We start from the raw sequence: 27933 nt of genomic DNA, 5'->3' as shown, positions 1-27933 counted from the left end.
TTCGAACCGACGACCTTTCGATCGGCAGCCCTAGGCGCTGAGGCTTTAACCCACAGCGCCACCCGCGTCCCAAGTAGGAATCTTTAGACGGAGAATATGAACTTTACTAGCAAACAATGGCAGAGACTCAGCCAGCATGGATGCCATGGCAAACAGAACCTGCTGGAAATTCCCTCTTTTATAAAATGGTTAAATATATGGGAGACTTGTGCTCCTTTCCCTCAAGGCTAGTGGCATAACCGGATCTGGGAGGAAATCAACTAGAACCAATGAACAATAAGGAATGGGGTTTCTTCGGCTATGTTCGAAGTAAGAGGAAGAACAAGCAAGTGGTAGGTCCTCTGTATGGTGAACATGGAGAAATGCTCTTGGGTGACAGAGAAAAGGCAGAACTACTCAACACCTAGTTTGCCTCTCTCTTCACCCAAAAAGAAAGCAATACCCAACCTGGTGATAAGAGATTAATTGATGTAAGGAGGGATCTGCAGCCCAAGATAGGAAAAGAGGTAGTAAGGGAACACCCAGCTACTTTAAATGAATTCAAATCTCCAAAGCCTGATGGGCAATATCCAAGGGTACTAAAGGAGCTTGCTGGTGTAATTTCAGTGCCTTTGTTACCTTTAAGAATTCTTGGAGAACAGGTGAGGTCCCTACAGACTAGAGGCAGGCAAATATTGCCCCCCTCTCCAAAAATGGGAAAAAGGAAGACCCAGATAACTACCGACTGGTGAGCTTGACATCGATACCAGGGAAAGTCCTAGAACAGATAATTCAACAGTCGGTCTGTGAACATTTAGAAAAGGATGCATGATTACTAAGACCCAGCATGGGTTTCTCAAAAATAAGTCATGCCAGACCAATCTATTTTTTTCGATGGAATTACAAACTTGGTGGATCAGGGAAATGCTGTGGACATAGTGTATCTTGATTTCAGTAAGGCTTTTGACAAAGTACCCCATTATACTCTTGTGGGGAAGCTGGTAAAATATGGGTTGAATGAGGTATAAGGTGGATTGTGGCTGGTTGACTGACCAAACCCAAAGAGCACTCATTAATGGTTCCTCGTCATCCTGGGGAAAATGGAGTGCCACAGGGTTCTGTCCTGGGCCCGTTGTTGTTCAACGTCTTTATAAATGACTTGGATGAAGGAATTGAGGGGATGCTTATCCAATTTACAGGTGACACCAAACTGAGAGGGGTAGCTAATGCTGCAGAAAACAGAATCAGAATTCAAGATAACCTTAACAGATTGGAGAACTGGGTGCAAGCTAACAAAATGTATTTCAGTAGGGACAAATGCAAGGTTCTGCACTTAGGCTGGAAGAACCAGATGCACAAATATAGGGTGAGGAACATTTGGCTTACAGCAGTACAAGTGAAAAGGATCAAGGGGTCTTGGTGGACCACAAGCTTCACATGAGTCAACAGTGTAATGCAGCAACAACAACAAAAAGCTAATGCTTTTCTAGGCTGCAACAACAGAAGTATAGTCTCCAGATCAAGGGAAGTAATAGTTCCACTCTATTCTGCCTAAGCCAGGCCACATTTGGAATACTGTGTCCAGTTCTGGGCACCACAATTTAAGAAGGATGTTGACAAGCTGGAACATGTGAAAAGAAGGGCAACCAAGATGATCAAGGGTTTCGAAACAAAACTTTATGAGGAGCACTTGAAGGAGCTGGGTATGTTTAGCCTGGAAAAGAGGAGACTGAGAGGAGATATGATAGCCATCTTCACATATCTCAAGGGCTGTCACATGGAGGAGGGCGCATGCTTGTTTTCTCCTGCTCTGGAGGATAGGACTCGGACCAATGGCTCCAAGTTGCAAGAAAGGAGATTCCGACTAAACATTTGGAAAAACTTTCTAACAGTAAGAGCTGTTCAGCAGTGGAAAGGTCTCCCTCAGGAGGTGATGGACTCTCCTTCCTTGGCGGTTTTTAAACAGAGGCCATCTGTCATGGATGCTTTAGCTGAGATTCCTGTATTGCAGGGGGTTGGACTAGATACGCCTTGGGGTCCCTTCCAACTCTAAGATTCCATGATTCTATTACCATCATCATGCAGCAAATGCCACAAGTATTAACGAGAAAGGAACAATGATCAGTTCTCAGTCCTTTATGCAATGGCATCTGTTCCCCCAAGAGATGTGCATTTGCTGAGAACGGCCAAGCTGTTTATCCCCGCCGCTTCTCCTGCCCCTTTTCAGCGAGAACTACAGGGCAGGACAGGAAGCCAGGACATAGCTGGGAATGAAAGCTTTCAATCAGATGAGAGGAGCCGAGAGGAACGGATGCTTTTCACAGGGGGAGCTCAGTCAGATTCCAGTTGCAAGAGTGCAAGGTCTTTCCAGGGCTGTCTGCATTCTTTCATCATCATTAAAGCTCTGTGATTATATGCTTTTGATTTTAAAATTACACAATACAAAATCCAAGCGATAAGAGTGTAATTTAGAACAAAGGAAGGCAGAGGAAAAGCTATAATTAAAGATACACACAAATGCTAAAAACACTGCATAGAAAAACACTGTAGCAAGGCACAAATTCATGTAATGTGAGCCGGAGAGGGCATGTAACAGACGGGTGCCCTTAATATGAAGCTCTGAATTTCACAAGCATGTTCCATACTATGTTGCCGTTGCTATGGTAACTACCTTTATTTTCTGAATCTGTACAGATGTGTACAATTCATGAACTTACGGCCTGTGAATTATTGCTTTCGGGGGGGAGGGGAGTATCAATAACTTATGAAGCTTTTTTTAAAAAAAAGGAAATCACTTCTCGATTCCTCTGAGGGGTGTGGGGCAATTGTACCTGTTTAAGACAACAGAGATCAGAAATCTGCATGCAGGCTGCAGAGGAGAAAGTGAAATGAAGATAGTTAAGTAAAATTACCGCAGCTGCAATTCTACACACACCTGGAGTAAGTGCCAGGGAATTCAGTGCGAATTACTTCCCAGTAGACATGTATAGGATTGGGCAGCCTGCATTCTATTACATTTCATAGGACTGTTGGTCATCCTACTGGGGAAAGTAGAAAAACAAACATGAAAGAACTATAGTTTAAACACGAACAAATGCATTTGTTGCAAGAAAGCTAACCATCAGAGTCATGTCACATGAAATGCTATTTGCAGCAGAAACATTAACTAGTGATTTTTGTTTTTAAAATGTGCAAAACCTGTTAGGAAAAAATATTGTTTTTTTTAAATGCACACACACACAATTACACATTGATTGAGGGCAGAACTCAGCCAGGTTAAGCCTATTAAAATCCCACAGGGAGATCTTTAAGTGTGTGCTTAACTCTTTCATTTAAAGTGTTTATATATGGCTGGGTCAGGCCCTTGGTGCGTTTTGTGACATTGTTTGCAAAAAAAAAAAAGTAAAGCATTTTAAAGGAAATCCCTTGGTATTTCAATTACATGTTCTACCTGCGCTTAAGGGGAGGGGAGTGTAGAATTTGTTTTGGTGTGTGTGAGAGAGTGTGAGTGTGTGTGTGTGTGTGTGTGTGTGTGCGTGCGCGTGCGTGTGTGTGTGTGTGTGTGTGAGAGAGAGAGAGAGAGAGAGAGAGGGAGAGGGAGAGGGAGAGTCTAAAATCCACATGTGAATATTTGAATGCTCATTTCAGCAAATATCCCATTAGGTTTAATGGAAATCTAGGCTTAGGGAAAGAAATTATTACAGTGTATAAATAGATGGAAATCACAGATATGCAGTAAAAATCTGTACCAAAATTAAGTTGGTGGGGGAAATGTCAAAACGTATAATTTGCTTTTGTAGGGCTTTAAAAAAAAACCCACGCATGCAGCTTCCAAACACAATCCTGCCAAAGTTAAAAACTTTTTTTTAAGTCCCATTGGTTTTTATAGCAAATTAAACCACATGCTTTGTTCTTTCCTGTGGGAACTCATGGGATTCTAAAGTGCATAACTTGGTGGAGGTGTGCCCAAAATGTGTGTTTTTTAGAGAAAAGTAGCAAAATATTTTGTAGCAGAATGCATTTAAACAAAAAACCCAAAATACTCTGGGCACATTCCATCAAACATTAGTGTGCAATATTCACTTCACTGTGTTTATGTTGGCTGTCTGTGCAACTCAAAAGAAATTTGACACCAGCAGTAACTTCCCCATCATATAATGTTTTGAGGGTCAGTTCAGAGCATCAGTTTCCCCTTATTCATGCAATACATTTGAGTTGCTGCAGGGTGAAATCAATATAGCAAATTCTACTTGTACATGCAAGTATTCAAGGAGAAGCCTCTCACCCTGAAACGCCACACTTCTGGGTCAGGACTTCTAGAGTGGCACCCCATGAGCCACTGGATGGAAATGTTGTCCTTGCATTGTGTGGACATGGAAGTGCTTTCATAAGGAGGGATAGAGACTGCTACCAATGTACTCTCAAAGGCTAGATTTTTGATAGCTTCCCAATCCATCATAGACTGGAGTCAAGCAGACAACTTTAATTCAAGCACCTAGATTGGGAGCTAAAGATCCTGGAAAGTAGGTCCATACCCCAAAATGGTTCTGAGCTTGGTTTCTTTACACAAACAGCTTTCCTTGCTGTGCTCAGATATGGCAACCCTCTTTTGATGCTGATGGGCTTTAAAAAGCAGTGTCGGCACTCCAGACTTTTAGTATTTTGCAGAAGGGATCTCAGCACCTCCCAGAATTTTAGGTTTGTGCAACTGGAGCAGATTCTAGTGATCTGATGCCCTAGTGCAAAAAAGGAAGCCAAATGTGGATTCACGCTATCCCAAAGCAAATATGAGCTTCAAAAGAGGCTTTTCCCTCCCCCCTTGAGGAGTGTAGCAGGGGGAGAAAAGGGTTAAAATTCCACTCTGTGCCCCCTGCAATTTTAATCATTTCCACCACCACCACCCCCAGATGCTATTTGCATTTAAAAAACAGCAACTGCCCATTAAATGCAACAACATATTGTGGTTTGGCCCTAATTTTGTCATGGATTTAGGCCCTCATATTCCAGGGATTAAATACACACTTAGGAGGTAACAGCTGGGGAAATGAAAGAGAGAGTAAGTTTTAATGGTGGAATAAGGAGACGGTGGTGAAGATGGGGGGGGTTCTGTCATCGTTTGACGAAGACTGTTACATTCGTCACTGATATTATTACAAATCATAACTGTGTGTTATTTATTCAAGTCATTATTAGAAAGATATAAGTTATCGCTTACTGCCAATTCCATCAAGGGCAAAGAATACTGTTGGTAAGAAGATTTCTTCCTTTCTGCCTTGCTGTTTCTGCAAGAATTACATAAATTACATTTAAGTCATTGGATAATTATGAACTTTCTTCTCCTTTATATTTATATGGAATATTGATTGAATTGCACACTGTGCTTTTACAATAAAGTGCTCTCTCCCTTTTTTTAACGTTGGTTCCTTTGTTCCTCCAAAAGGAAACTGACAGTTATCCTTTTATAAGCTATTCTAAGAACATTTTCCCTTCTTTGAAACTGATTGATGCACTCTTTTAAATGTTCCTGCAAATATCTTTTGAATTTAAGTTTCTGCATAATGTAATAAGATAAAAAGAATTCTATACTTCAACAAGAGACATTACAAAGCAACCGGAGACATTATCAAGAGCATTAACAACCTCCTAATAGCAATAAAACCTTTTAACTGTCTGATGTTGAACATGCTCCCACCAAACCACCACATATTATGGTAATTGGCTCCAATTTCTGAATCTTTCACTGCAAAGTTACAAGTGAGGTAGGAACTGAGAAGTAAACCTAAATCCACAGCCTCACCAGTTTATCCCTACCCACCTAACTCGTTCCTTCCCTACAAACCACACACCATTATAATGTTTATGATGTGTGGGATTAGCACACATCTGTCTTCAGGCAGCAGCACTCCTGCCCTATTGCAGAAGCTGTTATACAACATTTCGTTCTCCGAATGAGTTCTAAAAATAATTCACGTTTTTTCCTCGTCAAAATCTATCATAACAACTCCAGTTGTTGCCTGCTGATCATCATTGGAAAAGGAAACTTTTACGCTATTTTTGTTATCAATTTTCTGTATTTAACCTTCCTTCTAACCGAGCCAAAGTTTAGTTTCCAGTTTGAGGCTCTGCTAATTGCATGAAGAGAAGTTGCACAAGAGCAGAATGCTTTTTTAAAAAATAAAATAAAAAAATCTGCAAAGTTTGTTCAACCCTATGAAAGCACATGAAAAAGCAGGGATTTCTTGTTTGAAGGCAAAATGAGGTTTAATGGCAATGTCAGCACAAACACTTAACCTTGGGTTTACTTCCCATTTAATGCTGCGAATTCAGATAAATTGTCTATTGTGCAGCAAAGTTCTTTAGAGCCTGACAACTGCACACTGGTTACTTGACTCTCCTCTTAGTGTTGCTGATCTAGCAGCATCTAGCTTTCTAGATGTCTTCATTGCTTTACTATAATGGTCAGTTTCACGTGTGATACATGGTTTGATTACTGAACAGCTCATGACTTGCAGCTGCAAACTGACTCCGCTTGAAAAGCACTGAGGTTTGAGGTGCCACAAGATGATCTGACCGTTCTCCCTGCAATGCAAAGTCTGCTTTAGGATTATAAAATTTCTGTTTCACTTCTCAGTTTTAAAAGTCCCAAAGTCATTTACTACCAAGAAGAGAAAATATTGTGATAAAATCACGGAAGCGAATGCAGAACACATTTAACAATATAATGTCACTTGTAGCACCCAAATGTCCAGGAAAACCAAAATGTGTTTACCTGGCAACAAAATGATGAAATGGTTTGAGTCAGGCGGGCCTCTCTTGGGAGTGCATTCCATAATGGGGGGGCTACTACAGAGAAGGCCCTTTCTCTCATCGCCATTTCCAGATTTCCCTCAGAGGTGCCATGTTGGGAAAAACTAGCCCATTTGGGGTGACTCATCCACATATGAGGAGTACAAGTTGATGAGCACAAATGTTCAAACCAGCCCTCCATCAGATTTGGGCTAAAGTGTTTGAGGTGCTAAGAAAGAAAGCACAAAGGAAGACTAAGTGGAGTAATTATTTCAAAGCAAAGAATATACATACAGTGGTACCTCGGGTTAAAAACTTAATTCGTTCTGGAGGTCCGTTCTTAACCTGAAACTGTTCTTAACCTGAAGCACCTCTTTAGCTAATGGGGCCTCCTGCTGCTGCTGCACCACCGCCGTATGGGACGTGGGTGACGCTGTGGTGTAAACCACTGAGCTTCTTGGGCTTGCTGATCAGAAGGTCAGCAGTTCAAATCCCCGCGAGGGGGTGAACTCCCGTTGCTCAGTCCCAGCTCCTGCCAACCAAGCAGTTCGAAAGCACATCAAAGTGCAAGTAGATAAATAGGTACTGCTCCAGCAGGAAGGTAAATGGCGTTTCCGAGCACTGCTCTGGTTTGCCAGAAGCAGCTTAGTCATGCTGGCCACATGACCCAGAAAAGCAGTCTGCGGACAAATGCCGGCTCCCTCAGTCAGTAAAGCGAGATGAGCACCACAACCCCAGAGTCGTTTGCGACTGGAGTTAACTGTCAGGGGTCCTTTACCTTCACCTTTTTAGGGCTGTATAAACAGTTCTCTTCATTCCTGCTTCTGGATTCCGGAACTGTTTCTGGATTCCCAACTCCCATCATCCCTGACTTTTGGCCCTGCTGGTTGAAGCTGGTGGAGTCCAACAATATCCGGGGAGCCACAGGTCCCCCACATCTGAGGAAGTGCTGAACATATCCATATTTTACACCCACAGAGACCCCTACACAGGGAGCAAGACTCTTCTAGCAACAAACTGGACAAGACAATGTTCTGGGGTTTTAAAATTGGCCACAACTTCATTGATTCCAGATGTAGGTAGGATTTGGCTCGGCATTGCATGTAAATTCCTCTCAGCCTCCCTGGAATGAACAGGGTCGAGGCTAGGATAATTAGTCATCCACATCACACTCGGATCGCAAGCCTCTGAAGGCAGCTCTACACCTTGGCTTTGGACAGAGACTTCCATCTAGACCCTTCTACCGGGGTTCCCTGTGAACACACACTCTTCTGAGGTACCATATGTTTCCTTAACTTCTTATGAGGGGAACAGGGGTGGACTTTGGTAATACGGTGCCCTCAGCAAGGACAAAATTTGGCACCACCCTAAATCCAGCACTGAGGGGGGAACTTCTGTATTCTGGGAAGCCACAGATATGAAAAATGACGGGCAGCAGCATCTAAATGGGTTTGTTCTTCACACCTAGATCATGCCATTGATGCTACTCTGCAGCTTCCTAAGCAAAATGACGAATTCCATGTGGCTACAAAGGAATTATACACATACTTCTTCCTTAAAGGGGATTCCATATTTTGAGAGTGAAATTCCCAGATTGCTAAGTATTCAGCAGATTTGAGGGGATTCCTAACCTGCAGATGCAATCAATAAATCAGCGGGGTGGGGAGAAAGGACCATATTCCGTACGTTTCCAAAATTGAGAAGGTAAACAATCCCTTCACTACAAATGGCTCCTGTAAAAATTTACATCAGGTGAATGTGGTTCACCCCCCCCCAAAAAAAAAAAAAGCCACCCTTGGGAGTTTTCCGAGTCTAATGAGGCCCAGGGCCCAGAGGTTCCCCGCCAGTACTGTAAATTAAATGCTGCAGCCCATTAACACTCTCATTATTAAGATTCTTTAAAGAGAGCCTTTGCAGTGCTCCAGCAGCTTGGTATACAATTAAGAGATAGCTCTTGTCATGAGCCCAAACATTGTCAGAGCTTACAATTAACTGACCTCTTTGCAACCGCTCCTGAGGAAATAACAAAGCTTAAGAAAAGGGGAAATCGCACAGTTTGTAGAGTGCCATTACTCAGATATTCTGTGTGCATGTGTGTTGCTTGCTAGTAGCAGCTGTGGCAACAATATTAACTATTACGTGTTTGTTGTTCTTTTAAAAAACACCTCTGTATTAAACATATCCAAGTCACATTTGGTAATGAGCGCGGCTTTATTTTCAATAAAATGAAACGGTATTTTGAGTTGCTACAGATTGATTTTCTATAGTCATTCGAATGAAATACGCACCATGTTTTTTCCTTGCTGGCAGTTAGCCTTATCCAATGGGCTCAGATCTCTCGGATTTGTAAAATACTCTTCATACGTTATAAAGCCCTGGATGCAGAGCTGAAGGAAGAAGAGGAGGAGGAGGAAGAAGAGGAGGAGCAGGAGGAAGAAGATGAAGAAGAAGCAGTCAAAAATAATTGGTGTCAAGTTATCTTTAATATTACTGTATTACATTGTTCACCAGCGTACAGGCACTTTCTATTCACTTCGAGTTACGAAGTGCAAGCTGTCTTCAGTAGTGTCATTATAATTAATTTCACGGTGGCGTTTTGAAAGCCCAAACTTTACAACGCACACACACACACAAAAGTCAAAGCCATTGCATGCCTTTTATAAGTAAGCAGCAGTAAAGTCACACACAAAAAAAACCTTCACAAGCCAGGTAACAATCTTTAATATATACCCAAGATTAAATCATATTGAGGGAGGCTTTTTAAGAAATAAATAAAGAAGGGGGAAGAATAAGGACTGGCGTTATTTTTCTCCTGTAAACACAATAAGGTGCAGATTATAGATAAGACCGAACATGGGCTAAGCCTTTAAAAACAGCTTGTCAGCTTTATCATGCAAGTTTAAGTCACGGTATTAGTGCCTTAGACTTTTTAAAAAGACGTCATGGGAGGCACTTTGAAATTAATTAAAAGCCTGCATTCATTTGTTTGGGAAAGATAAACTTTATTCATGGGGAAATAACCCTGACACACTTCCATGCCCGCCATAGTTTTCAAGCAAAAATTAGACACTGCAGGTAATATCTTAGTATTCCTTTTCCTTGGGGTATGACATACAGCTATACAGGGTATGAAGATTTCTGAAGGAAGTATTTATTACTGGTACATCCAAAAGATTTCATGTATTGCATCAGAAAGGCTTGATCGACACCAGAATGATCTGTCAGTTTGTTCTTCTAATATTTTTTTTAATATATATTATTATTATTTTTAAAGGTGCTTGCTTTGGAAGTTCAACAGCAGCCCCTAGTGGAAGCCAGGAGTACTGCTGGTCTGGTCCTTTTCAATACAAACCCACCCCGCAGACCCTGGCAGCTTGCAAAAACCAATGGCAATTGTGAAACCAAGTACCCTAGAGAGACTGCATTAAAAAGGCAAATTCTGCTTGTGCGCTGGCTGTGGCCTGCATGAACCGCTGCTGCTGGCATGTCACAGTCAGAATGCGACCTCCAGGACATTGAAAACGCTGGCCTTTGTCATGGTAATCATTGCAAATTTCAGCCGCTGTCACTCCGAGGGGGGAGCAGGAGAGAGACACAGCAACAATATACATCTGTCTGGACTGTCACATTCATTTTATGCATGAAGTCTAATAATTACCCACTGAATAATACCAGGGGGTGGAGGTGGGGGGGGAGCAGGGAGGGAAGCACTTCGGAATAATGTTCAGCGTGGCTTAAGTCAAAGCAAGAAACGGCACAAGCATGAGCCTATTATGAACCTTTGCTGCACACCTATTATTATGATAAGTTCTGCCTTACATTCCCGCAAACGGAAGACACAAAACAACCCTTGTGTGGAGGGGGGAAGTTTGTTTGAGCCTCTCACACCCCTGAACGGCAGGTCACAGCAGCGTTCAAAAGCTGTGAGAGTTGTGGCAGCAGAAGTTACCCTATCTCCTTCGCTACTTACATTGCAGCCATTTATTTGTTTTTAAAGGTATAGATGGAGAAAAAAAATCCTCACCAGCTCCGGTTAACTGACTGGAATTCCATATTGTTCATTAAGACACTGGAGTAACTATAGATGCTCCACGGGCAAAAACAGAGTTCTGTTTTTGGAAGGTTAATTGGGGATGCCATGTGTCCTCTTTTCTCAGGACACGTCCTCTTTTGCATCGGTATGTAAAATGAGAGTCGTCATAGCGATCCATAGTTAAAAGTAGAAGTCGGCAAATGTGTCCTCCTTTTTGCTCTTCAAAATATGGCAAGCCTAGAGTCCATTTTAGAGGGGGGGTGAGGGGGAATTGACTTCTTTGGCAGTTACTGCTTCTTGTCTTCACAAGTCCACTTGGTTTTTCAAGGTAAGCGATGGTGGGTGGCAACAAAAGAATGTCTCTATCCAGAGTTATGAAATGTGCTTATTTTTGTGGGTGAATGAAGTTGCACCTATTGCTTTTAGTCAAAGGTCTTTTAAAAATAAATGATAAACAGACAGACAGACAGATATACAGTGGTGCCTCTGGTTACGAACTTAATTTGTTCCGGAGGTCTGTTCTTAACCTGAATCCGTTCTTAACCTGAGGTACCACTTTAGCTAATGGGGCCTCCCACTGCTGCCACCGCCGCACGATTTCTGTTCTCATCCTGAGGTAAAGTTCTTAACCTGAGGTACTGCTTCCGGGTTAGCGGAGTCTGTAGCCCGAAGTGTTTGTAACCCGAGGTGTTTGTAACCCGAGGTACCACTGTAGATGATAAAGTAGTAACCGTAAACTTTGTTTAATGGCATCTGGTAGATGCAAGTCTTTGAATTTCTGTCTGTATTCTCCTTGGTTTTGGGTCCCCTCTGAACTCTTCCCAATGGAGGAAAAGGAAAGGTGGTGCCACTGGTGAAGATACAGGCCTACCGCTCTTTGACAAGAACACTTATGCCTTTATTCCCACCCCCAATAAATACTTTGGCATGGAACTAAAGAATAGGAACCAATCCATTCAGTCAAGTATTCCCTCAGCTTAAGACTGAAGTGACAAAGCCTGCAAAGGTTTAACACCTCAGTAAGAATTACTCCAGGCCGGCCCTACTATTAAGCAGAATGTGGTGACTGTCTCAGGCGGCAAATTCTGGGTTGCATCCCCCAGAGCCCTCTGTTGGATGACAGAGGTGTGAGTGCAAGCACTGAAGAATTAGTTTACAGTCCAGTCGGTTTCTGTACATGAAACGGGGGGCAGCCATCTTGTTTGTCCTTCACTTCAGGCTGCAAAATGTATTTGTCCTGTCCTGGAACCACCTCAGTCTTCTCTGCCAAATACAAGCTGTGAGTTGTCTGAGAAGCACTGCCACATTACATGTATGTTCTGTGTAGGGAAGGGTGTCTATTTCAGTTTCTCTCAGTTTCTCATTTTTCCAGTCTTAAATTCAGTTCTCCACATTTCCACATCTTCTCAGATTTTTTCAAAAGTATTTGTGAAAACTCATCCACATTTCTCTGTATATACACATTTCTCTGATGTACATATTTTAACAAAGCAATTTTGCCTAATACAACAAATTTTGTACATTGCTTTCATAAATATATGGATTTTATGCAAACTTTACCCTAGTATGTCCATTTCTGCACATATTGATTGTCCAGGGAAGTGCATTGCAAATCTCAGAGGAAATGTGGATTTCAAAGGATGGATGTATTTCGGTTCACACATTGTTTCGGAAATTGTGAATTATGTAGGTTCGCCTTTAAATGTGAAATGAATTGAATGTTTTCCCCACCCCTGGTTCTGTGTGTAATGCTTAGGATATCACCAGTGCTCAGCTGGAGCTAAATAGTAATAGCGATGTTACAAAAGCTATGTTATTTTGGGGGGAGGGAATGAACATTAAACATTTCCATATATAGCTACAGCTGAAGAAGGAGGGAAACAATCTAATTTTCATATGCATTCAATATAAAAGAAATGCACAGGGGGTGAAAGCAAAGAGATATGAAAGAAAACTCAATGGGATTCAGTATCTGAAGTTATAAATGTCTGGATAGTTCTGCTACATCAACACTGGGGGAAGGAAAAGTAGCTGGATTGTAGTGCTCCTAATAACACCATCTAAAGCTTGTGTTACCTGGGGATTAGATGAATGAGGGTGGAGGGGAATGGAGTTGCTGAATGTAAGCTAAACAGACAACTAAAAAGGCTAAGTTCCATAGTCAGAATTTCAAACATCATTTTTCTTCAACCGGGTAAAGTATCAAAACTGTTAAAGTCTCACTTAGTATCATAGCATCCATCACGGACAATTTGAAGCAAAGCAATTATTTGTGATCTCTTCGTACATTCATGTTATTCTTCAGTCCTTCCACTATTTGAATACTTTCTTGCTCCAGCACTGATAACAGCGAAAAAGTCCCAGCAGGGAACTCCAAACCTCCAAATCTGTCTATCAATTACTGAAATTTGCCCGTTTGAGCCCAAACATAATTTCTTTTCAGGCAGGGGAAATGCTGCAGTGGTACAGGGAGGTAGGCAAAAATGAATGAATTTTTAGCATAAAAACAGAAGTTTGGTTCACATACAAAATAATTAATGTTAATTTAACAAACTTGCCATGCACCTGTGGATTAAGGCAAGAATCTAAAGAATCTCACAACTTAGCTCTACATACCTGAGTCAGGTTTGGATTTGGGTTTCTTGAATGGCAGCCCACTATGCCTGAAGGCCAACCTAAGGAAAGTTTTGAAAGAAGTTTGTGATGTAACACTGTGTGTATGAGAGAGAGAGATGGGCATCCACAGGGAGGCATATTCCCTGGATTCCCAGCTTTCTATATTTTCTTCTGTTTACATAAATCTCTACCCTTGTGGAACCTGAATTGTGTGGCAAGAAGTGCCCGCATTCTTCTCGTTATTTATTTTGTCGGCAACCAGCCTTTGGTTTTAGCCAATGAATATGTCATAGAAATGATTTGACATTTAGAGAAGCAGATCTAGATAGGCAGACAAGGAGACAACTAGAGTGGCACACCCACAATCTAGGGAAGGCACTTCCTGATTCCTTTTCAAGCCTTTTATAATAGGTCCTCTTTTTCCAGGACATATCCTCTTTTTCATGGGTAGAGTCGTCATAGCGATCCATAGTTAAAAGTAGAAGTTGGCAAATATGTCCTCTTTTTTTTTCTTCAAAATATGGCAACCCTATTTGCACCCCAAAACAAGAAGCAGCAGAAATGATGGGTAGTTCATTGTATTTTTCTGGATACCCATAGTGTGCATGTTGGTTTGTGTATGGCATTCAATGATGCCAAAAATCTCATTGGCCTACCTAAAGTACCAACTTTTGGGTCCCAGCCTGATTGGCCCCAGACCAGAGAGATTATCACATAGCACTTCTCTTTTTCCCTGGCAAATTCCCAGAACTGTCAACTCTAACATGCTCAGAGGCATGAGGGTATCTGGATCTTCCTTGCCCATCCCTACACATCCAGAGTTATACAGAATTGGCGGGTGGCGCTGTGGTCTAAACTACTGAGCCTCTTGGGCTTGCCGATCGGAAGGTCAGGGGTTTTAATCCCCACAAGGGAGTGAGTTTCCGTTGCTCTGTCCCAGCTCCTGCCAACCTAGCAGTTCAAAAGCACACCAATGCAAGTAGATAAATAGGTACTGCTGTGGCAGGAAGGTAAACGGTGTTTCCGTGCACTCTGGTTTCTGTCACGGTGTTCCATTGTGCCAGAAGTGGTTTAGTCATGCTGGCCACATAACCCGGAAAGCTGTCTGTGGACAAACACCCGCTCCCTTGGCCTGAAAGCGAGATGAGCGCCGCAACTCCAGAGTCGTCTTTGACTGGACTTAATCGTCCAGGGGTCCTTTACCTTTACCTTTTTATATAGAATTGGTAGGAGTTTCCCCAAATACGTGGTTCAGGTTTCCTTCCCCCACACAGTGGCTCATTGCTGCATGCAGACACAAAACCAACAGAACAAAGTATACCGACAAAAAGAGGCAGATTTTTGTGCATGGGCAAAGACTGAGCAGATCTGTACATTACAAGGATTGCCCTCTTTCTTGTATTTTCCATGGTAAAAGTGCATCATCTGAATGAATTTGATAGGTATGCTCATTTATGACATCATACTGTGACTCGTATCAGTTTTAGAAAATGTTATTGTCAAGTCTTAATCCAAGAAATTTTCAATAGCCCAGTTATTCTCCGCTAGATAAAAATTTAGTACAGGAAAAATCATAAAGGGATTTCAAAGAACTGCAAGTTTGGAAGTATTTCTTTAAAAATGTCACCACTAATCTCTGCAAATCGACAACAGAATTTAATAAAAGTTCATCAACATTAATTGCCACACTCTTGAATAACTTTTGCATGTAATTATTACAAATCTAAAAAGACATTGCCTCGGGTTCAATATCTTTTGGGATCATCTGCTCTGTATGTTATCAAAGCTAACGGAAGATACAGCAGCATAAATTAATCTTGCTCCAAAAGTAAAGGAAATTGATGTTGTATAGTGCAATTGGAGTGGAATTTCACTCATCCTAAATCACAGTGGAGATCATGGTACTCCAATGATTTGTAAATTGCACTTGGGAAACCCTGAGGTTCCTTGGAAGCTTATTTCTCAATTAGGATGATAATATTGAACAAGACAGTTTGCCCATCACTACGGATTTTCCCATGCAATATGCAGGCATTATAGCATCATCGTTTTTTTTATTAAAAAAAAAACCAGATCAACTTATGTATATGCATGTGTGAATCAATCCAAAGTGAAGGGCATGGGAACCAGGTAGCAATAAAGGGTGTGGTGAGGTGGATGCAGAGAGACAGGAAGCCCTGGACAGCAATCTAAGACTGCAGGCAGTGTTGAACTTGAGGCTCAGTTGTTCAGACAGACAAGGGCATGCGTGTGGGAAGGTCATAAAATCACAGTACTGTAGCTTGTTCCAGGTCACCTGACTCCACATCAGCACTTCCTCTCAAGGTACCTATCTTTCTTTGAAGCATAGTGGCAGCACACCAGGCAATGGTGCTGACTTAGGAAATAATATGAACAGCTTGGCTGGATCAGACCAATGGCCTCTCGAGTCCAGCATTGCATTTCCCACAGTGACCAACCAGGTGCCTATTTGAGCCCAAAAGCATAACATGAGGGCAATAGCCTTCTCCTACAGTTATTCCCTGGCAACTAACATTCATGCACTGATAATCCTTGTTGTTGGCCAATGGCCAGCTCCAGTGACATTTGACACCACAGAAAATTGTGGGGAACAGTGAACATACAAGAACATACAATAGAGCAGCTTCATGGCTGATGGATGGAATATATTTTGCTTCACAGTTCAGCTTTACAGTTCCATTGATACTTCAGGCCTACATGTCACATGCAAGTGTGTACAGGCAGTGGACATTTCGTGTGTGTTCAACTGGCGTGTGGCCGCTGACCCACACACTATTTTGGGGCCCCGGGAGGGGTGTGTGGCATGACAGGCTTATGTGTGCACTGATGATGTGCACGATGACCCAGAACAAGACCCCCATGCAAACAGTTGCCTGTATAACGGTAGCCCAATGGCCCATTTAAAACAGGAAGTGACACTGCCAATCCAAGACATGTTGCTGCCTGAGACAAGATGGCGGCCCCGTTGCCTCATTCCGTGTGTAGAAACTTGTTGGACTGGTAGCTGAACACTGTTGACAGGACTGTTCACTGCACTTGTGGGCAGACAAGTAGCCGAAAGAGCAAAGGGAAGGCCACATGGTACACACAGGAGGAACAGCCAGGAACATGCTGCTGTTGCCCCCAACATCTTCTCTCTACGGTGATTACCTCACATCATCTAATGGTAGAACCGGCTCTGCTTCCAGTGGAGCAGAGAAGCCATGAGGTGACGGTAAGCTTAGAACTTTCCCTACACACTATTTTCACATTCCAAATTGGCCACTCCCCAAGGCTGCTCTCTGTATCACAGAGCTTTAAATACATATACATTAGGCAGAGAGCCGATCAAGTATCTCTTCCTCCGGGTGATTCTCTGCTTCCAGTGATCTAAATGAGCCTTGGGGCTACTGTTACATGCATTTTTCTGTAACATGTACTTTGGACCTTATTCTACATGAAAGACTGACGTTCATTTGCAGATTCAGCCAGGGTGTCTGGGTTGTAGCTCAGCCCTTTGGCTCCAAGGAAGGCAAATGTGTCTGTCTGTATGTTCCCTCAGCCCTCTTGCTCACAGTGCTTTCTCCCCGGAGTTTATTTGCATGAATAACGGCAAGCATTGATATAGGCTTTCAGGGTATTAGACCAAACCTGTAAATGAATGCATTGGTTCATCACAATTCATTAATCAAGACTGTGCTGGATTTAACAGACAGCAGATTATTAGACACCAAATTATACAGACTGGGAGTGGCGGGGGGAGAGTTCCCAGAGGGTCATATGTAATGTGAATGGTTTTGCATAAAACTATAAACCCCTATTAAATTAAAGACACACAAAAATTATGTTCACTGCTTATCTAAAGTAATTTTTTTTAAAGGGATGTTACACTAATTTACTTCTTAACTGGTCCTGGTTACACTGCAAAGGGCTAAAGGTTAAATGCAATGTTTCCTTTGATGCTTGGCTAAGCAACTCATACTAACATACCCTTATAGAGGTGAAGAAATTAATGAAATTACTACTGTAATTCATTGCTAATGGAAAATCGTCAATGCATTAAGCCAAGAGTTCAAACAAATTCTCTGTAGACCCCAAGACCTAACCCTATGACTCAGACTATTAGACTCACAACTCTTTTTTCGAGTTCTCTCAACTGGGGATCATGAGAGGAAATTGTCACGTAATTCCACAAAGTTTGCAAATTGTTGACCTTGGTAGCTGAGGTCTCCCCGCGAGCAAGCACAGGGGAGGGGATCAAACTTTTAATTTCCACCTCCATTCAGAATACTCCCCCAAATTACCAGACGGGAAGAAGAAAGCAGTCAACCCAGAAAGTAGTCAACACTCTGAATATTGCAATTTGTGGGTTAATATCATGACAACCAAGTAGAGATGAACTGCTGGACAAAAACTACATATTCGTATCAAATTGTAGAACACAAAGCATACTGACCTTTCAATATTTTTTCTAAGTACCTTGCAACCATGTTTGGGGACCAAAAGAGCTTTGTGTTTGGCATTTATAAACGCCAAGGAAAGTGAAGCAAGTCTGCAAGCTATTTGCCGAGGTTGTCAGTGCATCCATTGGGTAGAAGTTCTAAATATTAATGGGTGTGAATGCATTTTGGATGACTTGATTGCTTCCCAGTGGGAAGGAGGACATATGCCCAGTCCAGGAGTCTTAGACCCACCAAACAGAAATGTGGGATGGGGGACTCTTGTGGTCTATCTTAATGGGGGACAGCCAGGAAAGCATGGTTGCTGCTTTCTTCCCACTGGAGACAAAGCCTCACGTCAGTGTACCCTTCCCAAGCAGAATGGAGATTTTGGAGCCAAGATGCTTAGAAAAAAATTAAAATTGTGGCAGCACCAAGTTATAGGGAAGCATTTTCTCCTCCTCCTCCTCCTCCTCCTCCTCCTCCTCCTCCTGCTGCCTGGTTTTTTCGGGGAAGCACCCAGAGTCTGCAATCATTATAATTCTCAAAGACTGGAGAATTGGTTCTGATTGAAGTGAGGACCACTTTAACATCAAAACCCAGCTCCCTTGCACCATTAAAAATTATTAATGTTAAGGCTTATCGTGTCCCTTAATTATATAAAACTCTACAAGGAATAACAACCTGTAAATTTACTATGCAAATGCTCTTAATTTATGACAGATTGCTACTTCAAATACAAGTATTAAGTCACTATTAGATTTGTTTAGGTAATGCACTAATATGCATCACTGAGGTCTTAGATTTCTAAGTAGCAATAGTGTTTGTTAGATGCAAATAAGGATTACTTTAATTAAAACACCATCCCCAGCATCTCAGAAGATTTATTCCAAATCTTTATATAGGGCAGATTCATTATCTTTCTGCAGTTAATAAAAAATACAGCCTTCTTTGGTTACATTTTAGAATTTAGCATTGATTACTATTTTGTTACTAGAAATAAGATACTAATGTCTTTTAATGCAAGCCAAAAGCAATTTTGTCAGCCCAATTAAAATACTATTGAACAGTGGCTAAAGAAACTTTAATTTCTGCATAATTATATAGTGGGTAAATGTTTTTGGTATATATATTTTAAGCATATTAAGCAGCAGAAAGCATACACACCTATTATATTTAGCTAGATCGGCCACTTCCAAAAGAGATAAGTGAAGGACTGGAGAGAACAGGTTGATGTTGGGTGGGTGGGTGAGATAGAGAGAGACACAGACAGACAGACAGACAGACAGACACAGAGAGACACAGAGATGGACTGGTTAGACACAGAGAAATGGTGGGAGGAACCAGCTAAGGAACCACCACCAAGGAACATAGAGCCCAGGGAGTGGTGGTGGGACAATGATGAGTGGTCAGGGAGAAGAGGGAGAAGCAGAAAAAGACTAGGAGGAGGAGGTGTCAGAAGCTGAAAAGGAAACAGGGCTTAGTGAGCTGGGAGAGTCGGTGGCAGAAAGAAGTTCAAAATCAGAGGCTGGAGCAGGAGGGTGGGATGAGGGAGGCCAAGAGGCAGAGATGAGTCAGGCTGGTGAAGAATCACTGGTGTTTCCCCTCCTGCTGAGACAAGCTCCCCTCCCCTCCTTGTCACTCAGAACCAGGAGAGGCATGAACAGGGTGTAGGAGAGGTTGACTGATGCAAGCGCAGTCTCCGGTTGCTTGGAAAAGTTCACCATTCTTCTTTGAACATCCATGTTCCCATCCTGCTTTTCTGAACACATTAACACAAATATACAAGAATTATTGCAATCTCCGCTATTAATTATCTTTGGGGTATTTTCCCAGATCTCTTGCTCACAACCAGATATCTCCTTCTAAAACTCAGTGATGAGCCATGTTTGCAGCCACACTCATCTGTATTGTGATATCTTGCAAGCATCGGCAGAGAACAGTTTTAGAATCAGAACAGCAATATAACTTCATATAATGAGTAGTAGTGGGTCCCAGTCTCTCACAATGACTGAGCCAGGGCTGATGAGAGTTGCAATCCAACATCTAGTGGGACACAGGCTCCCTACCCATGATCTATAGAATCTGAATGTTCCCCAGCAAGCCAAAAGACTTGACAAAGGTAAAAGACAAGATGGTAAGGCTACAGAAGCCCAGCCTGATCATAATGATTGTTTTCTGCATTATGAAATGCTTAGCGTTGAGTTGGCTCTGTAGGAACTGTTGTCATTTGTGATTAGGGACACACACAAGCAGATATTTAAAACATGCCCGACAGATAAAAACCATGTTAGAATGCACCCCTTGGTAATGTTGGCAAATAGATTTGTGCTCCTTAAGTACACGGTAGACATTTCAATTAATAATTCACCTTGCCAATAGTTTTGTAATATTCTGTAAACAAGCTAATGAAACCAAAGCTTCACATTTTGTGTGCACTAATAATGCTTGTTTAGAAAATGATCATTAGTGGATTTAATTCAGATCTGCCAACTCTAGTTAAAAATTATTGCTGTTTTCATTCCTCTGAAAGGAGGCAGGGAAAGGGAGCATCCCGCTGTTTTGAAACACACTGTTTATGGCAACCCACTAAAAGTTATTTATCCATTTCTCTGTTGTAAATTTGAAAGCGTTGAGGGGAAATAATGCCTCAAATATATATATCACCAGAGTACTCGCAGCAAGCGGAAATTCCCAGTTTAATTAAAGACAATGAATATCATCTTCCTATAGATCTTTTTGTACCATAAAAGATGTCTTCCCAAACAGCGGGGGATTCGGGCCTTATCAGAGCAACAGCAAAATTAATGAAGGTTCACTTGGGAGGCTGGGAACAGGTCCTAGCAACAGATAAAAGAGAAGAAAGGAACAGGAGAGAACAAGGCTTGTCATCCCGAGGCTATCTGATACCGCGGTTGTCTCACGTGCATTGCTTTCGTACATCACAAAACTGTCCCCGGCATTCTCCATGCCGGTTTTGTGATGTGTGAATGTTCGTTTCTCCTTGATCTCCTTTGCTCCTTTCAGGGTGCAAGCTTCCAATCTGTCCATTCTGCCGCTTTTGTCAAGACAAACGCCTACCCTCCTGCGTCCCTCGTCACCCATCAGTTTTCAGTGTTTGCACACCACTTGCGGACAATATAAAAGAAGCAAACAGGGTAACCGCTGTGAGTCAGTTCTGCTCCAGAAAGCCCTGAAAACCGTGTCTCAGACCCGACGGTTTTGTCAATGTAGATCCAAGAGTAGGGAACCTCAGGCTTTCAGTGCTCCCCCCTCTCCAAGTCACACCCCACACTGCTGAGGCGGCCACCACCCCCTCACCAGCTCTGCTTTGCATCCTCTTTGGGTGTTTTGTCCTGGCTGCAATGTGTCCTTGATCTCAGATAATGCTCCTTTGCTTGGAGAATAAAGAAGTATGAAGACACACCTCCTACAAAAAGTTAAAACTTCCTTTCATTACTTTGCCCAATTTTGCTTTTGCTTCTGCCCACTACTGGAATACGGCCCCTGAAAGGTTGCCTAGTTGTGAATGTGGCTATCGGGTTCCTCCCCACAACATGTAGACATACGCACATTACATCAGATGGCTTTAGAGTGGTCCTTAGTTGAGTCATCTTCAGCCTAGCTCCATCTAATTTCACCCATTGCCATACTAAGTACCTACAATGGCACATCTGACCAATTGGTGCATCTAACCCAATGTTTCCCAAACTTGGGTCTCCAGCTGCTTTTGGACTACAGTTCCCATCATCACTGGTCCTGCTAGCTAGGGATGATGGGAGTTGTAGTCCAAAAACAGCTGGAGACCCAAGTTTGGGAAATTCTGAACATTTTCTTCAGCAGTGGTGAACCAGGTGTCCCTGAACAGCTCACAAGCTTGCCTGAGCTTCTGGTAACTACCGTATTTTTCGCTCTATAACACGCACCAGACCATAACACGCACATAGTTTTTAGAGGAGGAAAACAAGAAAAAAAAATATTCTAAACGAAATAGTGGATATATGATTTTTGTGGTTCATGCTGTGGCCACAGACATGTGATCTGACAGTGGGTTTGGAGTAGCCCAATGCAAAAATCCTGATGATCCATGTGGATACATGCTTTGTAACCACGGAGGAGGGAAGGAAGGGGAACCATGGATCCTCTGCTCACGACTGTAGCAGAACCCCCCGCCACCCGGAGGCATTCGCTCCATAACATGCACAGACATTTCCCCTTACTTTCTAGGAGGAAAAAAGTGAGTGTTATGGTGCAAAAAATACAGTATATATTTGAGCGATGGCATAACACTGCCAAAACTAGTGATGGAGACTTCCCCATGCCTAAACATTTATCTGCTGATACCACTGGCATGCGGTCTTCTTGAATCCGAATGGCATGTTTCTTATTACTTTATCCTCCCCAATACCTCCTTCCTTGGATGCACAGCTCTGCATCACCAAGTGACTCTTCTGCCTTGAAGAAGACCTTGCAAATTGCCTCGGTTTTGCCTCCACAGAGGCTGCTCCTGTCTTCACACCCCTTAAGCCGCCACCACCACTAATGTGTCTCAGCTCACTCGCAGAAAAGCCAGACTCACTAGCCAAAGAGGGGAATTGAGAGCTGCAATTACTTGCAGGCATGATATGCACAACTCTGGGTTGGTCAGTTGTCCCTAGGATCCTGAGAACTAAGGAGGATTTTTAGGTTTTTGGTTTTTACTATGCCAAAATTACAGAAAGCAGGAGACTTCTGAAATTCTCTTCTCCATATAGTTTATGGAGAGGCTGTGGCCCTCCAGCTGTTGTCGGACAACGACTCTCATCCTTGACCATCGGCCATACTGGCTGATGGGAGTTGCAGTCCAAAAGCATCTGGTACCCCACTCCTGACTCGGTCAGTGGTTGTATGTATTACCCTGAGCACCACAGCAATTTTGAAATATGCTGCCCTTTTAACAACAAAAAGGGGTACCAAATACTTGTCAAGTGAGTGTTATTAAAATATCAAGAAATTCTGTTTTTTAATAAAAACCTCAAAAGAATGAAAATGTTGACATTATTAAGCATGTTGTGAATTTTACATTACAAGGGGTGGGTGGGTGAAAGAGAGAGAGAGAGAGAGAGAGAGAGAGAGAGAATTCGCCATATACATAAATATCACCCACTGAAAGACTGCTGGCACTGATGTCTCTTATAGGTGCTGGATCCGTCTGTAACGGAGAACATGAGATGCTTGTTCCTAGCCAACGTGCACTTTCCAATCATGACTCATCCTTCAAACATTTATTGAAAATAGGCTTTTATAGCTGTGATGTCAACCTTTCTGAAAGACTGCAGATGTACAGATCACAAGCGCTAAAGCAAGCTAAATTCATACTAGGTTTCCCTGGCAACTGAAGTTAAACACATCTAATGGAGAGATCCTGTCCTCATGTTTTGCTTATTGGGCAGGGCAGGATCGCTCCTAAACACAAACACACACCCATATGCTGATGGAACACAAGGTATATTTCGACTTGAATTGGGGATACAGCTGTTGCACATTAGCAGAGAAGGTGCCATTTCCCACTCTAAATCAACCAGATTTTGCCAGATAATTCAATTCCAGAACACAAGAGCTTCACACTATTAAAAAGATATTTGTCTTTGTAGGATCAAACTTAGCTATTCTAAAATTCTAGACCTTCCTGAGGCTTGGGCTGTTTTAATGGTATCACATCTTTCTAACAGCACCCAGTAAGTGCCCTTGTGAAGTTATACTAATATCACCCATTTATTTGTCTTAAATCTGCAAGTAATAGCATAAGTATCTGTCATTAGTGGTGATATGCTTTTAGATCTATTATTACCCCTTTTAAGGTTTTTTAATGTTTTATAAAGCAGACAGAAGACTAATGTTGGCTGGGTGATGTATTAATAAAAATACATTCCGATTTTTTTTTGAAAAAAATGCACACCCCACGCCCCAATGTCTGATTTCTTTAATTTAAAACCACTGCTTTCTATCCTGTCCTGATAGCACAGGACACAATGAACACTTCTGACATTCTTCTGTCTTCCTCCTAATGCTTGTAAAGATATTTGAAAGGTGTCTCCATATTAACCCAGGATGAACATATTTAACACCTTCAAGCCTTTCATCACAAAACTTGCCTTCCAACTTTTATCATTTTGGTTGATAAGGATATTTTAACCATCCTTTCAGCTTTTCCTTTCTCTTTTGCCACTGATGGTGTTCTCATCTGAATGCTGATCTAAGGAAAGCCATCATACTTACAATGGTATAGTCTATAGTGCTATTATTTCCTGCCTCAGAACAATGGCACAAATTTCCATAAACAGGGCTTCTCAGAGCAACATTTTCTCCAGCTCCTGTTACTCTAAAATCTGCTCCTGTGGATAGGGGATGAGGAGAGGTGAGGTTAGATGGCCCGTGATACCCACTCCAAGACTACAGTATATCTGTAACAGGGATTAAATGAGATGCCTCAGGCTTTTAGCCTAACCCTTCAGTCTTGCAAACAAAATTCATGTACAGAAACAAAATTCTTCAGTGGATCAACAGACCTGGTGCAGAAATGTCTCCTCTATCAGAGAGAGAGAGAAAGAGAAAACAACTGCATTCACCAGCAGTACAAGCCTAACTCCTTGCCTAGTCCCATATGTTTTTAATTTTTGGATTTGAAGAAGAGTTTAGATTTGATATCCCGCCTTTCACTCCCTTTAAGGAGTCTCAAAGCGGCTAACATTCTCCTTTCCCTTCCTCCCCCACAACAAACACTCTGTGAGGTGAGTGGGGCTGAGAGACTTCACAGAAGTGTGACTAGCCCAAGGTCACCTAGCAGCTGCATGTGGAGGAGCGGGGAATCGAACCCAGTTCACCAGATTATGAGTCTACCACTATTAACCACTACACCACACTGGCTCTCTTTTGAATATTTAACTCCTATGCTGCTGAATATATTAAATATATCTCTAAGCGGTGAACAGAAATCTGAAGCAACAGACGACTTAAATTGTTACAAAAATACACACTTATTAATTAATGTTACTAATACAAACATATCAATATCAATTCATTTTCCTCCCGGTTCTCACCCAGGGTCCAAACAAATGTTCAGCTCACCCACAGAAGTCTTACAATGAGAAGAGTTGCTGGAAACAGCAGACATCACCCTTGTCTCTCAATCTAGACTTCTTATCAATGGGCAGGTCCAAGGAAGATGGCGCTTCCCCAGTGTGGTGTAGTGGTTAAGAGCGGTGGACTCGTAATCTGGTGAGCCGGGTTCGATTCCCCGCTCCTCCACCTGCAGCTGCTGGGTGACCTTGGGCCAGTCACACTTCTTTGAAGTCTCTCAGCCCCACTCACCTCACAGAGTGTTTGTTGTGGGGGAGGAAGGGAAAGGAGAATGTTAGCCGCTTTGAGACTCCTTAAAGGGAGTGAAAGGCGGGATATCAAATCCAAACTCTTCTTCTTCTTCTTCAAGGTGCCCACAGCTGTGTCCCATTCAGTCTCCACACCCAGTTCAAGGTGGAGCAGGTTTCTTGAGTTTCCCAGGGGGTCCAGAGGATGAGGAAAGCCTCCCCCTCTCCACTCACAGCTCTTTTTCACCCTCTGTCCTCCTCTTCCAGCTGCTCAGATGAACTCTCCATACTGTTTTGTTTCCATGAAATAACAGACTGCTATAATCGTTATGGGTTTTTCCCATGCTCCTGGCAGGGGCCAGCTTCTCAACTGGCATCTGCAGCTATGATTTAAGCACCAGATTGATCTGAATACATTAGCAGGTGAGAACGTTTATCCAAAAGTTTTACCTTCTGACTTCTCCCCTTGTGACCTCAGAAGAGTTGTGATATTTGCCTCTTCTGGTTCGGACTAAATTCACGTTAATAAAACCCCGTTTTCTTCAGCATGCTTCCAAGCTTTCTACTTTGCTCTGTTCAGCAAATGAACTGACAAGCACTCTTTCTTTACTGCACTTTCAGAAAAGCAGATAAACATGTTGGATAATGGGTAGGTAAAAGTTTTATGCAAAGGAAACGCAGAAAGCCACCCTATATGAGGTCACACTATTCATCCATCTAGTCTTGTATACCCTAACAGACAGTGGTCATCTGCCCCCTGAACTTTTTTTTAACTAGAGATGTCAGGGGTCTTCTGCATGTGCTCTACTGCTGAGCTATAGCCTGGCACAAGAATAGCACAGTTTACAGGGCACTCCTAAGAAACCTCATTCAGAAGTGAGTTAAATGGGACTTAACTACCTATGAAATGTGCTTCAGATTCCAAACTTGGCCACCTTAATAAAGGGCAAAAAAGCCAACGTTTCACTAAGGCTTCATCTGAAATTCTTTTTTTTCAACACAAAGGCTGGATGCTGAAGAAACCTAGCAAATTACCATAGGCACCTGCTACCACAGATTATTTTACAGGCTAGAGGCAGAAAGTCAACTACCATAGTACCTTGGTTCTCAAACGCCTTGGTTGGTACTCAAACAACTTGGAACCCAAACACTGTAAACTAAAAATAATTGTTCTGGTTTGCTAACGTTTTTCAGAAGCCGAATGTGCTCTATTTTTAGTGTTACGCTTCCGATTTGAGTGCCACACTTCCGTTTTGAGTGTTACGCTGAAGTCTGTCTATTTTTGCTGTTTACTTTGCGGTTTTGTGGCTCTTTTTTGTTTATTTTGTGTAACTGTGTGGAACCCAGTTCAGTTCCTGATTGATTGATTGAATGTGTGACTGCAGCACATTGTTTATTGCTTTCATTTTATGGATCAATGGTCTCGTTAGATAGTAAAATTCATGTTAAATTGCTGTTTATGGGGTTGTTTTTAAAAGTCTGAAACAGATTCATCCACTTTGCATTACTTTCTATGGGAAAGCACGCCTTTGGTTTTGGAACGGACTTCCAGAATGGATTAAGTTTGAAAACCAAGGTACCACTGTACCTTTGCTATCCTCCCCACCAAACCTGTAATGGATTATTTCCTATGCATGGTAGGAAACACTTTGATTTCCCATTCAGCTGAATGGACAATTAGCACACATTCAAATGAATGGAAAGGTCTACACATGAAATTCTGGATTTGTGCAAACCTTGGTTTTCCCACCATAAACACAGTATCTATTAAGAGGGGGAAGTGGGCAAAGAAGGAGCCATTAACACACCTTCAAGGTATGTTAATCAGGTCCCACAATTCATTTTCGTCCTCTGAATTATAAACCATAGATAATCAAGGTTTGCAACAGAAATGCTTACGAACCACGATCAGTGGAACTGATCACCAGAACGCTAATGCCATGTATGAACTGATTGTTTGCATTAAATTATGCACAAGAAATACAAACAAGAAAAAGGAAAGAAATTAAAGCTTTGTTCCCTTATTAGCATAAGGTTAAAGCCAATGAATACATAATTGTTCCACACCCAAAGTATTAAAGGATTTTATTCTTAAAGTACAAAGAAATTACAGTAATATGCAATGCTGCCTTATTTTACAGGCAAATTGTTTAGTTCTCCCCTCCCTCTCCTTTCCTTCTCTCTCTGAAAAAACCACACATTTTCTTGCTGGAGGATATTGCCATGAACAAGGCTAGACAGCCAAACTAATATTGATTCAAGAGCACATATCTGAGAACAGCTCAGAACAATAACTCTAAAATGCTATTAGCATATTTTCATTTCAAGTTCCATTTACGTCTATAAATCCCATAATTAAGTTACACAATACATATTTCCCGAGTAAGATAACACAAAATTAAGCATAAATATACAGACTGCAAATTGGCAACAATGCAACTAATGTGAAACATTAAAAAGATATAAAATACATCCCAATACTACAAAATGTATGAGATTATTCCAATAATTACAGTTTATTGTCATAAAGACAATTACCGGCTTAAGTTCAAAGACAAACATGGAACTTACAACGATCTATCAATCTCATGAACATCAGCATTGTTGTGTTATTTTAATTTAACCAACAGTCCCAAGAAACAGCTTCTTATAAATAACATTCCTCACCACAAGGGTAGTGATTTTTTGCTTTTATGTTGTTTTGAGTTTTCTGCTCTTCAGAAAACTTTACTCT

At 41.9% G+C, this 27933-nt stretch overlaps 1 protein-coding gene across 2 annotated transcripts in view; it reads right to left on the bottom strand.

Annotated features, from left to right (window-relative positions):
- The window catches only part of LOC309535171 (uncharacterized protein), a 49219-nt gene extending 27368 nt beyond the window's left edge, over positions 1–21851 (bottom strand). The window contains exons 1-5 of one of the 2 annotated variants that reach the window (XM_082228014.1): positions 21841–21851; positions 11537–13097; positions 9054–9152; positions 6749–6994; positions 5195–5261 (exon numbers count right to left, since the gene is read on the bottom strand). In XM_082228014.1, coding sequence (XP_082084140.1) covers positions 5195–5261; positions 6749–6994; positions 9054–9152; positions 11537–11551 — 427 coding nt within the window. In that variant the 5' untranslated portion in view covers positions 11552–13097; positions 21841–21851. Of the gene's footprint in view, positions 1–5194; positions 5262–6748; positions 6995–9053; positions 9153–11536; positions 13098–21840 lie in introns of those variants that run through there. The other variant, XR_014221061.1, reaches the window with a different exon arrangement.
- Between the last annotated feature and the right edge of the window lie 6082 nt (positions 21852–27933).

Source organism: Podarcis vaucheri (assembly GCF_965113315.1).
Source record: "Podarcis vaucheri genome assembly, chromosome: 6".
Lineage (NCBI taxonomy): Eukaryota > Metazoa > Chordata > Lepidosauria > Squamata > Lacertidae > Podarcis > Podarcis vaucheri.
Note: the sequence above shows the minus strand (reverse complement) of the source record. Positions and strands in the feature narration are given on the sequence as shown.